Source organism: Chiloscyllium plagiosum, chromosome 2 (assembly GCF_004010195.1).
Source record: "Chiloscyllium plagiosum isolate BGI_BamShark_2017 chromosome 2, ASM401019v2, whole genome shotgun sequence".
NCBI lineage: Eukaryota > Metazoa > Chordata > Chondrichthyes > Orectolobiformes > Hemiscylliidae > Chiloscyllium > Chiloscyllium plagiosum.
This window is the reverse complement of record NC_057711.1, coordinates 12,255,348-12,269,674: the sequence shown is the minus strand read 5'-3', so window position 1 is coordinate 12,269,674 and position 14,327 is coordinate 12,255,348. Positions and strand designations below refer to the sequence as shown.

At 42.5% G+C, this 14,327-nt stretch overlaps 1 protein-coding gene across 1 annotated transcript in view; it reads right to left on the bottom strand.

Moving 5' to 3' along the window:
- The window catches only part of poln (polymerase (DNA directed) nu), a 319,906-nt gene that overhangs the window by 278,826 nt on the left and 26,753 nt on the right, over positions 1-14,327 (bottom strand). Inside the window, exons 4-5 of the mRNA XM_043704174.1 lie at positions 9,486-9,556; positions 3,730-4,299 (exon numbers count right to left, since the gene is read on the bottom strand). Coding sequence (XP_043560109.1) covers positions 3,730-4,299; positions 9,486-9,556 — 641 coding nt within the window. The remainder of the gene's footprint in view (positions 1-3,729; positions 4,300-9,485; positions 9,557-14,327) is intronic.

Genomic DNA, 14,327 nt, shown 5'->3' with positions numbered 1-14,327 from the left:
GCTCCCACACCTCAGGAAGGACATACTGGCACTGGAGCGTATCCGGCGGAGATTCACACAGATGATCCCTGGAATGGTAGGTCTAACATATGATGAACGGCTGGGTCCTGGGATTGTATTCATTAGAGTTTAGAAGGTTGAGGGGAGATCTAACAGAAACTTACAAGATAATGTAGGGCTTAGAAAGGGTGGACGCTGGGAAGTTGTTTATGTTAGACAGGGAGACTAGGACCCATGGGCACAGCCATAAAATTAGAGGGGGTCAATTTGGAAAGGAAATGAGCAGACATTTCTTCAGCCAGAGAGTGTTGGGCCTGTGGAATTCATTGCCACAGAGCACAGTGGAGGCCGGGACATTGGATGTCTTCAAGGCAGAGATTGATAAATTCTTCATCTCGCAAGGAATTAAGGAGTACGGGGACAGTGCAGGTAAGTGGAATTGAAACGCCCATCAGCCATGACTAAATGGCGGAGTGAACTCGATGGGCCAAATGGCCTTGCTTCCACTCCTATCTCTTATGGTCTGCTCCATGCTCCTCATCAGAGGAAATATCTAGCTCCTCCTCGCTCTCTGCAAATTTACTCTCTTTGCTAAGTGAGGTTGTGTAGAACTTCTGGCCCTCCAACTGGCAAGCTCTCTTCCCAAGTGGTCAGAGCAGTGGAAGGTTATCTTTAACACTTCAATAGCCTGCTCGACTGGAACCACCTTTGTTGAGGGATGGAGGCAACACAGCTCTCTTTGATGTCATTGATGTCAACAGCCAGGTCTCCTGTGGGTATCTCAGGGAGCTAGTTTATTGACTTTAATCCCACCTTCAACACCATCATTCAACCAAACTCATCTCCAAACTTCAAGATCTAGGACTTTGCTTTCCACTCTGTGACTGGATCCTCAATTTCCTGACCCATATACTGCAATCGGTAAGACTAGGCAACAACACCTCGTCTCTGATAATCCTCAACACCAGTGCCCCGCAAGGCTGTGTACTTAGCCTCTTACTGTACTCCTGATACACTCACAGCTGTGTGGCCAAATTCAGCTCTAACTCCATTTACAAATTTGCTGATGATACCACTGTAGTGGGTCGGATGTCAAACAACGACAGGAAGAAAGAGATGGATAACTTAACGACATGTTGTAAGGAACAACAATTTCTCCCTCAATGTCAGCAAAACAAAGGAGCTGGTCATCGACTTCAGGAAGCCAGATGGAGGACATGCTCCTGTCTGTATCAATGGTGCTGGGGTGGAAGTGGTTGAGAGCTTCAAATTCCGAGGAGTAAATATCACCAATGATCTATCCTAGTCCATCAACGTCAACACTAAGGTAAAGTAAGCACACCAATGCCTCTACTTTCTCAGGAGGCTAAGAAAGTTCAGCATGTCCACAAAGGCACTTACCAATTTTTATAGATGCACCGTAGAAAGCATCTTATCCGGATGCTTCACAGTTTGGTATGGCAACTGCTCTTTCCAAGACTGTAAAAACTTACAGAGTTGTGAACACAGTCCAGTCCATCACACAAACTAGCCTTCCTTCTATTGACTGCGTCTACACTTCCCGCTGCTTTGGGAAAGCAGCCAATATAATCAAAGACCACTCCCACCCCGCTTTCACTCTCTTCCATTGGGCAGAAGATGCAAGTTTGAAAACACGTACCAACAGATTTAAGAACAGCTTCTTCCCCAATGTTATCAGATTTATGAATGGACCTCTCACATATTAGAGTTGATCTTTCTCTGCATCTTCTCTGTAACCGTAGCACTATATTCTACATTCTGTTCTATTATCCTGATGTACTTATGTAAGGTATGAATTGTCTATTTAGCACTGTATCTTGGTTCATGTGACAATAATAAGTCAAATCAAATTAAATCAGTTGATGGAGGGTAGCAAACATTCGGTCACGATGCCATACAGCACAGAAAAGGACCTTTAGCCCATTGAGTCTGTGCTGACCTATTTATGCTAATTCCAAAGGACAAGGGAATTCATAGAATCATGCAGTACAGAAAAGGCTATTCAGCCCATCAAGTCAAGTTATGATACCCTAACAGCTCATCCAAGTATTTTTGTTAAAGGTTGTGTAAAGATTCCCACCTCCCAGGTAATGTATTCCAGAACCCCACCTCCCAAATTTCCCCAAATCCTTCTTACCTCCTGCTTTTCACTTTAAAATTATGCCCCCTTGTTACTGGTCATCCAATTAAGTGAATCAGCTGCTCTCTATCCACGCTGAAGGTTACTTTTGTAAAAATATACACCTCAATCAGGTCCACCCTTCAGTCTTCTCTGCTCTATAGAAAACAACCTGAGCTTATCCAGCCTCTCTTTATAACTAAGCTCTTCCATCCCAGGTAATATCTTTGTGAATCCCCCTCCAGTGCAGCACATTGTTCTTACACTGCAGTGACCAGAACTTCACACAATACTCTAACTGTGGCCTCACCAAAGTCCTGTCCAGCTCCAACATAATCTCCCTGCTCTTATAATTTTGACCTCAACGAATAAAGGCAAGTGTCCCATATGTTTCCTTACCTATCCTATTAACCTGTCCTGCCACCTTCTGGGATCTGTAGACAGGCTCCCCAAGATCCCTCTGCTCCTGTCATTCATTGACTACTCCCTTGTCTTTTCCTTCTTGTGGCACCTGTGAACTGGTACAGGCAAATGACTCGGAGAAGGCTCCCTGGGCAGGGGGTTCCCACCCGTAGGATTTGTCCCTGGTGATCACAGAGCAGTTGCACATTGAGAGAGTGAAAACTCTTTCAGTTTATCATCACTGCTACCCGATCCCAGCAAATACTCAGCGCATGGGTGGAGAATGCTGCAATAGGTTGAAGCTTTTCCCAGATGGCTACCTTTAACAAGATGGCTGAGCCTCAGAAATTACAATAAAAACTGCTCCTCTGAGACACCCAGTGGCCAGAACATGGAATTGTACATAGCCTCAAATAAAAGGTTTTTAAAAGGGACTTTACCAAGATCCAGTCTTTTGTGAATGAAAAACATGGCAAAGGGCTGAGTACTCCAAAAAGGAAATTACAATCCAACAGTAAGGTAGATATAACTGACAGGTAAATCTCCATAAGGAATATATCAGTGGGTCTGAACATACTGATTTCAATATATATTGCTATGGGAAAAGACTGAGAAATGAGACTGATTACATTGCACTTTCAGAGAACTAGCATAGGATTAATGGGCCAAAGGGTCTCCTTCTGGTTCAGATTTTAAGGGGTAGATGTACGGAGGAAGATTTGGAAATGACATACAAGCAGAGAAAGCAACGATCCCATGTTGGTTGCTGCAACATGGGGAGGTGTTGGTCTAGTGGTATTATCGCCGATTTTTAATCCAGAGACCCGGATAACATTCTGAGTACTTGGGTCCAAATCCTGCCATGGTACAACTTGAATTCAGTAACAGAAAAATCCGCAATTAAGAGTCTAATGATGACCGTGACTCCACTGTCCGTTGTCAGGAAAACCCATGTGGTTCACTAATGCCCATTAGGGAAGGAAACTGTCATCCTTACCTGGTCTGACCTACATGTAACTCCAGACCCACTCCAATGTGATTGACTCTTAACTGCCCTCTGGGCAATGAAGGATGGGCAATAAATGCTCTCATAGAATGAATTGATTTTTTTACTTAGGAATCATGTCCAGCGGCAAAAGGCTTTTACAAAACACACCATATTTGGTCAACCAGAACCTTGCACTGACCTTTCCTGCAGTAAGCTGAGAAGATCCATCCTGATAGACCATTGTTAAAACAATGACTGATGCATGAGCCACCTCTTCCAGCACCTCTGACCTCTGCTCATTGTCTAGAAGGGAGAGGTCACGAACCTGTGGCACCGGCCCTGTCTTTGCAGAGTCCATGCCTTGGCAACTGCGACCCTGGCCATGCTTCCACACAGCATCCACCGCAGGCTGCTTCAGCACAGCCACACTGCTTGGCTTCTTTACCCCACCTCCCATCAGCGGCCTTTTCCTCTTCAGACGGCTCTCTTCCCCTTTCTTCTCAGCTGCCCCCTTTCCCTGGCCTGAGCTAAGGCTTTCCCTGAATGCGGCCAGTGTCTGGACTGGGCCTGGAAATCCCTGGTGAACTGGGAAGTTCTGTTGCAGCAATGTCTGACATGGCAGAGCAGAATCTGGACGTTCCAGAGGGGAAACTGCTCCAGGATCCGTCGGGTCTAACTGAGAGGAAGTATCTTCTGCTGCCCTCTCCTCGCTAACCAGATCCCCAAAACACTGAGTGTGGCCTTCCAACAGTCGATCAGAATTGTTTATCTGTTAAGACATAAAACATTTGCAATTGCTTAATTTACAGACACAATGAAATTGAATTCACTGTGTAAATCATTTAAAAGAACATCAGATCATTCATGAGGGAGTATGGAACAGGAAGTTTTTTTTTAGATTAGATTAGATTACTTACAGTGTGGAAACTTTACAGACACAATGAAATTGAATTCACTGTGTAAATCATTTAAAAGAACATCAGATCATTCATGAGGGAGTATGGAACAGGAAGTGTTGACAGGAAGAAGTGGACTCCCAAGTGATCTGTTTTACTGCTGTAAATTCAATGTAGGAACATAGATTAAAAACACAGGGACAAATGTACAAATACACATTCCGATCACCAAGGACACATATTTGGAACTCATGTGTGTGCTTAGAGGAATGAGAGACGATCTCATGGAAACAATACAAGATGCTGGAGGATTCCACAGGACAGGTTGTTTCTGCTGGTCAGAAAGTCAAAAGATGCAAGGGCACAGTCGCAAGATAAGGGACTAATTGTTTAGGGCTCAGATGAGGAGAAATTACTTCACTCAGGCAGCTGTGAAACTTTGGAATTCTCAGTCCGAGACAGTTGAGGGACCTCCATCTTTGAATACACTGTGAAGCCAAAGACCAGCACAATCATACAGAATGGCAAAGCAGACTTGAAAGGCCACGTGGTCTAATCTTGCTTCCATTTCTTATGTGCTTATGTGTCCTTATTGAATATTAGTGTTAAGTTAAATGGTGAAAAATGCTGGGAATGGATAATCATGTTCCTTATGATAAGATGTAGGAACAGGAATAGTCCATTCAGCCCATCAAGTCTACTCTGCAATTCAATGAGGTCATAGCTGATCTCATAACCCTCAACTCCACTTTCCTGCCTTCCCTTGTACTTATTAAAAATGTGTTTGTCTCAGCCTTAAATATACTTAATGACTCAAATTCATCAGTGTTGGGCATAAACAACTCCAGATTCACTACCCTAAAATTTCTTTTCAGCTGCCTTAAATATGTGACCCATTCTTCTGGGGTTATACCCTCTTGTTCTAGACTCTACCACTAGGGAAATAACTAGTGCATCTACCCTGTTAGGCTCCCTGAGAATCTTGTATGTTTCAATAAGGTCACCTCTCATTCTTTTAAGCATCAGCAAGTACAGGCCCAACCTACGCAACCTCTCCAGAGGGCCAGGCGTTCACTACCCTCTGAGAGAGGAAATCCCTGGTGAATGTCATATTGTATCAAGGAACCATACAAGTGTACTGAAATTTGATAATAGAACAAAGATACAAGGGCTTTGTATCTTAATGCACAAAGGATTTGGAATCGAGGTAAATGAATATGATTTCCTAGTCATTACAGAAACATGGTTACAAGGAGATGAAAACTGGGAACTTAACATTTAGGGATATTTGACCATTCAGAGACAGGAGGAATGGAAAATGTGGTTGGATAGCACTGTTACTAAGAAATGAAATGAGGATAGTTGTAAGAGATGATCTCGGCTCAGATGATGTAGAGTCCATTTGGATGGAGGTTAAAAACAGCAAGGGGAAGAAGTCATTGGTAGGAGTAGTGTCTCGGCTCTGAAACAGTAGTGACTCTGTCAGAAAGGATATAAATCAACAAATAATAGGAGCATGTTAAAGAGAATACAGCCATAATTATGGGTGACTTTCATGGACGGGTTGATTGGGTTAATCAAATTGGAATGGGCAATCGCCAACAACAAATTCATTGAGTGCATTCGGGACAGTTTCCTTGAGCAATATGTCACAGAGTCAACCAGACAACAGGGACTAGCTCATAGAATTCCTTAAGTGTGGAAGCAGGCCATTCAGCCCATCAGGTCCACATCGATTTTCTGAAGACTATCCCAAGCAGACACACACCCCTATCCTATCACTGTAACCCTGCACCTCCTATGTGCAATCCACCTCCCCTGCACATCTTTGGAGGAAACTAGAGCACCCGGAGGAAACCCACGCTGACACAGGGAGAATGTTCAAACTCCAAACAGACAGTTACCCGTGGGTGGAGTCAAATTCGGGTCCATGGAATGTGAGGCAGCAGTGCTAACTACTGAGCCACCGCACTGCTCCATATCTGATAATGGGTAATAAGGTTGGGGTTAATAAATTATTTTCAGTTAAAAGATATCAATAGTTTAAGTAAACGGGCAAAAAGTTGTCAGATGAAGTATTACGTGGAAAATGCAAAGTCGTTCATTTTGGAATGGAGAACAAAAGAACAGAACATTATTTAATTGGAGAAAAACTACAGAAAGATGCAATACAAGGGACGCTGAACAGGCTGGGGCTGTTTTCCCTGGAGCGTCGGAGGCTGAGGGGTGACCTTACAGAGGGTGCTGGCAGGTGGGGCTAGATTGGGTTGGGATATCTGGTCGGCATGGACGGGTTGGACCAAAGGGTCTGTTTTCATGCTGTACATCTCTATGACTCTATGACTTGTGCACAAAACATAGAAAGCTAGAGCACAGGGACAGCAGGTGATCAGGAAGGCAAATGGAATGTTTGCCCTTATTTCAAAGGGGTTGGAGAATAAGAGTAGTGAAGTCTTACTGTAACTGTTGCTGGTGTGCTGGTGAGACCACACCTGGAGTACTGTGAGCAGTTTTGGTCCTTTATTTCAGGGAAGATATTACGTAATTGCAGGCTTGACAGGGTAAATGCTGAGAGGATGTTTCCCCTCGTGAGAGAGTTGAGGACCAGAGGGCATAGATTCAGAGTAAACAGGTGCCAATTTAAGACTGAGATGAAGAGGAATTTCTTCTTGCAGAGGATTACAAGTCTTTGGAACCCCTTGCCACAGACAGCTGCAGTGGGCAGAGTCCTTGTGTATATTTAAGGCTAAGAAAGCTAGATTCTTGATCAGTCGGGGAATCAAGCTTACAGGGTAAGGACAGGAATGTGGATGTGAGGAATGTTGGATCAGCCATGAGGCTACTGAATGGTGGAGAAGGCTCGAGGAGCCAAATGGCCAACGCTTGTTCCTATTTCTTCTGGTCACGTGCTCTCGTCATCTCTGTCTCAAATGGGCGACCCCTTACAACCCAAGAATTGCAACAGTTCAAGCAGGCAGCTCACTACCACCACCTCCTTCACTGGGGTAATTAGAGACAGGCAAAAAATGCTGGCCCAGAAGTAATGCCTGTGCACAGGAGTGAATAAAAATAAAGCACCTTTCAAACCCACGGCCACTACCATCTTGAATGACAAGGGCAGCAGATACATAGGAACACCACCCTCTGCAAGTTGCCCTCCAAGCCACTCACCATCCTGACTTGGAATTATATCACCGTTACTTCAGTGTCGCTGGGTCAAACGTCCGGAATTCCCTCCCTAAGGGTACTGTGGATCTACCTATAGCACAGAGACTGAAAAAAAATACTGATCATCTTTGAGTCTATTGCTACATCTATAACTCTAAGATGATCAAAATTTCTTTCAAAAACGTTCATTTCTGGGAAGTGAGCATCCCTGGCTAATGTTTTCTTCATTCGCTTGTGGGTGTCAGCAGCTCGCATTTATTACCCGTCCCTAGTTGCCCTTGAGAAGGTAGTGGTGAGCTGCCTTTAAAAATCTCCATTAATTATTAGGGATAGTGGAAGAATAGGAAACATAAGGGCTAAAAATACCGTTGTCATCTCCCTCACCTATTCCCTGATCTCCTCCAGAGCCTGTGGGCTCACTGTGTGGCAGGCCCCCATTCCAACACTGTTTCCCATAGACCCCCTTTTAGAGGAGTCACTTCTCTCCAGTCCCTTTAAGGTCTTTTTAAAAAAGTGAACAGATCTCCTTTTTCTAAATAATCAACCAGCTACGTATTTGACTCTCTGCTCACTGATCTGAACTGCATTCAAAGTCAGTTAGTCACACAAAGAAGAGATATTCAATCATCTGTTTCACCTCTGAGACATTTGGCATGAAATTTTGTCCCTGTTTGATCTTGCCAGTGAATGATGAAAACTTTCAACATGCTGATAGTTCAGAAGAAACAAATCTTTAATGCAGCAATTCCCAAACCACCTCCCACAGTGGAATCTAAGACTATGGGTCACAGTCCCTGGATAAGGGACAGCCGTTTCAGACTGAGATGAGGACCAATTTCTTCAGTCAGGTGGCTCTGAATCATTGGAATTCTCTAACACAAAAGGCAAAGCCTATCCCTTCAGCATCATCAATACTAAGAACAACCGCTGCTTGGCACTGAGGGAATCAGAGTACATGACAAGTGGGTGGGGAAGTGAAGTCGAGGTGGATGTTCTTACTGAATAAAAGAGCAGGTTAGAGGATCCTCATGGCTGGTTCCTACTCCTATTACTTGCATGTAACAACAACCCGCAGTTAACTTTTTTAACATAGCTAATGCCCCCAAGCACTTCAAAGGAAAACCAGCCATCAGAATTTAACTTCGTACCACAGAAAGTCTTTGAAGCTTTAAGAAGCATTTTAAAAGAAGGGAAGGAGGTACAAATAATTCCAAAATTAGGGACTTGCCAGTTGAGGGCATAGAATTCCTTCTGAAAAGAAACCCAACCCCCCCTTACCCTATCCCTGTTAACCCGCATTTCCCATGGCTAATCCACCCAGCCTGCACATCCTTGAATACTATTGGGCAATTTAGCAAGGACAACCCATCTAACATACACATCTTTGCACTGTGGGCAGAAACCCACACAGACATGTGGAGAAGGTGCAAACTGCACACAGACAGTTACCCGAGGATGGGATCAAACCCAGGCCCCTGGTACTGTGAGGCAGCAGTTCTTACCACTGAGCCACTCCTGGCAGACTGATTAAAACTGGGGATATTCTGAAGGCCAGATGAGAGGGTGCAGAATGCTTGGAATGTACAGGACAGAACACAGAAGAAATTTACAAGGATGTTGGCAGGGAGACAGAATTTGAGTTATGAGAAAAGATTAGACAGGGTAAAGTCTAGTGACAAGAATTGGGCACAATTGTCTAGCTATGAGCTTTATGATAGTTTGGTAGGTACCTGATGTGACAAATCAGCACTTGCTATCGAAAGGCCAATTAAAAGAAAAAGACAGAAACACTGAAAGGTGGTATCCATGCTAACTGTCCCAGCCAAGTACTATACTGAAAGTTCATGACCAAGTGAATCATCTGCTAATACAACCCAACATTGATGTTTACCTGTGGCTTAGTCGCAAGGACCTCCTTAATGCTGAAGAAAGCACTGTATGGTGGTTCCATTACTCTATTTCCTTTAACAAACAAGATGAAACATCTTAAATCTTGGAAAAGGTACACTTCCCATTGTTTAAGTCATGCAGTTACAAAAGCCCTCCAGAAAACTACACATCACACCCCATCGTGTGGCTGTTTTGACTCATTACAGGAGACGGTCAGAACAGGCTTAATGGAATTTTTTATTTTCTTTTATATTTCTCGAGTAATTTCAATATTGTCACAGCCACGTTAAACACACTGCAATGGAAAGAGAATCAAAAGATAACAAAGAAACCAGATGCGTTTGTTATCTGACAACAGTCGAGTAATGAGTGAAAGACTTCAAAACAAATTTATGCAAAACAGGAAGACAAGAATCAAGAGCCAAACAAATTAAAAGACATGTATAGTTCTTCTTTTGTATTTTAAAAAGGCACAACTCATCTTTCACAGAATATAGAGCGATGTGCAATAAATGCAACTTTATCGGTACTTGCACAAATCCTGAAAGTACATTCTTTAAAAGCTATATTTATTTGCCGAGGAGAGCACCTTTCCCTCGTGGTAGTGTCCCTACCTCTGAGCCAGAAGACCTGGGTTCAATTCCCACATGCCCCAGAGTCATGTAATAAAATCTCTGAACACGTTGTTCAGAAGATACCTCCATAGGGAAACACGTTTTACAATGTACAATTATCTCTGATTATTTCATGATTTGGCTCTTCTAATATAGGATCACTCCCCTGCTCCAGGCCCATCTCACACAATTTCCCAAAAGCTTGGTGCCTGTTCCTAAGTCCGATGTTCCGAGAGATCTACTAGTGGCTCTACTTGACCCTTGACCCTTCTTCCACCATTGGCCCACGTACAAAGTGGATGTTCCCACCTTGGCTCAGGACAAATCCTGGCAATTGAGAATAGAAGCTGCAGGGCCCACAGGCAGAGGCCCTGTGCCCTGTTCTATTGCCAGCTTGGTTGATGGGTACAGCAAAGGGAGGCCATTCACAAGACGTAATTCTTGCGGACTCCAGTTGAACCCTGTAAAACTTCTACTTGTAGTAATCCTTAATTCTCTATAATGTTGCCTTAATCGGTTCTCTTATTTGGAACCCCTTCGTCATCATTTCCTCTCAACTAAACTCAGGTATACTGTCTCACAGTTCTAATATTCCTCAACAACAGAATTAAAGGTCTGGGTCATTTAAAATAAACTGCATTCACTTTGAAAATATTGCCAAAAGTGCAGCTTCATTGTCTACTGAAAGACCACTTTAAGGCAACAACCTCTAGCCTACCATACTGGCTCCATCAATCCCTCCAGCAGTGAGAATTCAGTGTGCTTGCCAAAGGGATCTTAAATTTTCAACCACATTGTAATACAGTATATATTTTTACAGATTGACAGCTAACATTGAGAAGGTGGAAGTAAATAGGGAATATTCCACAGACAGAATACTCTTCACTATTTTAATCAGTTTGCCATGGCTTAAGCCATTAAATCTGTATTTGTGTACCTACCATTGCAATCTGTATGGTACCCTAACTGCACTGTGCATCAGAGGATTCAAAGAAGAAACAGCTGCAGGGGGAGGCCATTCTGCCCTTCAAACTCACCCAGCCATGAGATCACAGCTGACTTTCTACTTCAATACCTTTTTCTCACACTATCCCGTCTCCCTCAATAATTTTAATATCTTGAAATCTATCGATCTCTGTCTTGAGCGCACTCAATAACTGAGCCTCTAAATTCTTCTATGGAAGAGAATTCCAAAGATTCACTGAAGAAGTGAAGAAATTACCACTCAGTTCAGTTCTAAATAGTCTGCCTCTTGTTCTGAAAGAAGCTGGTCCTTGACCATTGAGGAATAAGCCGTGAAGAATTGCTCTGTAGATTAGAGCTCTTGAGCCTTAAAGAGATGTCTCAAGAAAGATCTTACAGAAATGTATTCTTTCATGGTGTAGGGACATCACTGATAATGCCAGCATTTGCTGAACACCCCTAATTGTCCTTCAAAGGCAATTCAGTCAACCACTTTGCAGTGGATCTGCAGTCATCATGAGGCCAGTCCAAGCAAAGACAGCAGATTTCCTTCTCTCAAGGGCATTAATTAGTGAACCAGGTGGGCTTTTATTGCAATTGGTCCACAGTTTCAAGATCACTGAGACTAGCTTTCAAATCCAGAGTTTTTATTAATTTAACTGGTGGTGGGATTTGAACCCGTGTGCCTCAGCATTAGCCTGGACTTCGAGATCCTTGTCTCAGTGACATTACCAGAGGGCAACCATCAAATTAAAACTACAAAATAGAAAGGCACAACACGCGTCAAAGAAGCAAGACAAGAGGACAAAGGTCAGTGATTGAAGTTGTTACATTTAGCATGGGATTCAGGAGGCGTGTTGCTCCAAAGTGAGTGCTGGTGAACTGTTTGGATGGAGTTGCCAAGAATGGTTGGTCACGTCAGGACACAGAACCTATTTCAGAAGCTGCCAGAGACTGACAAAAAAGACAGTCTGAAATTCAGAAAAAGATGAGCTCAAACCAGCCAAAAAGCTTTCTTCAACCAAATTAATTTCACGTTGCCCTGATACAGCTGCATTTTTGCAACAATGCACCCTATTCTATTAATGTTACTGCTGAAAGGTGTACTCAGTCAATCACATTTATTCACAACTAACCCATTTTCATTTGCTCTTACGATGCTCAACAGAGAATAATACTAACAGCCTCTTTCCCCACAGCAAAGAGAAAAAAACACTGGTCTAATCACAAAACAGCAGGAAGACAAAAATGCGCACGATAAAAACTGAAACCTATTCAGACAAACTTCTCCAGGGAGCATTTATGAATTATTCGATCCTTGACAAGCAAATCACTGCAAGTAGCCCAGAAGGTTAACAGGGCTGGGAGAAAAAGTCAACAAAGCATTTGTTCAATTCTAGTGGAAGATTGAAATAGATATGTGAAACTCTTATAGATCCTTGGTTAGACTACACTTGTACACTGGTAATGTGGTCTATATGTTATTAAAGAATTTAGAGGTACTGAAGAAGGTGCAAGAATACATCATTAAAATGATACCAGAACTGAGAAATTATATCTACCAGGAAAAATTCAATAGTCTGGGTTTGTGAAATCTTAAGAGTGTTCTTGATAGACCTTTCTAAGTTTTTGGATGTACAGATGGTGTTTGTACTTGAGGGAGACCAGAATAAGGGGCCATAACTGGAAGACAGTCAGTAATACATTGAACAGGAATTCAGGGGAAACACCATTACCAGAGAAGGTCAAATTAGGGAACTTGCTACCACAAGGAATAAATGAAGCAAAAGGCAATAATGCATTTAAAGGGACATTAAGTATACATATGAGGTTCAGGGATGGACAGGACTGGCAACTTAATATTCCATGATATAAATGCTATAGAAAGGATAGAAAGGAGGAGAAGTGGCATTTTTGATAAGGGATAGCATTACAGCTGTACTGAGGGAGGAAATACATTCAGGGAGGTTATTTGGGTGGAACTGAGAAATAAAAAAGGGATGATCACCTTATTGGAATCATATTATGGACCCCCTAATAGTCAGAGAGAAATTGAGAAACAAATTTGTAAGGAGATCTCAGTTATCTGTAAGAATAATAGGGTGGTTATGGTAGGAGATTTTAACTTTCCAAACATAGACTGGGACTGCCATAGTGTTAAGGGTTTAGATGGAAAGGAATTTGTTAGGTGTGTACAAGAAAATGTTCTGATTCAGTATGTGGATGTACCTGCTAGACAAGGTGCAAAACTTGACCTACTCTTGGGAAATAAGGCAGGGCAGGTGACTGAGGTGTCAGTGGGGGAGCACTTTGGGGCCAGCGACCATAATTCTATTAATTTTAAAATCATGATGGAAAAGGATAGACCAAATCTAAAAGTTGAAATTCTAAATTGGAGGAAGGCCAATTTTGACGGTATTAGGCAAGAACTTTCAAAAGCTGATTGGGGGCAGCTAGAAAATGGGAAGCTTTCAGAAATGAGATAACAGGAGTCCAGAGACAGTATATTCCTGTTAGGGTGAAAGGGAAGGCTGGTAGGTATAGGGAATGCTGGATGACTAAAGAAATTGAGGGTTTGGTTAAGAAAAAGAAGGAAGCATAGGCCAGGTATAGACAGGATAGATCAAGTGAATCCTTAGAAGAATATGAAGGCAGTAGAAGTATACTTAAGAGAGAAATCAGGAGGTCAAAAAGGGGACATGAGATAGCTTTGGCAAATAGAGTTAAGGAGAATCCAAAGGGTTTTTACAAATACATTAAGGTAATTTACAAGAATGGTTCCAGGATTAGGGAACTTCAGTGATGAGGATAGATTGAACAAATTAGGACTATTCTCCTTGGAGAAAAGAAGAATCTGGAAATTAATAACAGAAGATAAGGGTTTTGCATCAGTCTTCACTATAGATAAAAGTGAAATCACCAGAATCACCACCAATCAGGAACTGGAAATCAAGCGGATGAAAGGAAATTACAATGTCCAGGGAAGTTGTACTTTGCAAATTGTTGGAACTGGGTCTTAAAAGAAGTGGCTAGTAAGATAATTTTAATTTTGCAACATTCATTAGATTCAGGGAAGGATTTTTTTAGAATGGAAAGTAGCTAATTTACATCTTTTGTTCAAAAGAGGGAGGGGAAGACTATCACAGGGAAAATGTTAGAAGCTAATATTAAAGACACCTTAATAGGACACTTCGATGTGATTCTGGAGATGATTTGTAGCACAGGTTGTGGATCAGGTTGTAAGTTTGCTCGCTGAGCTGGTAGGT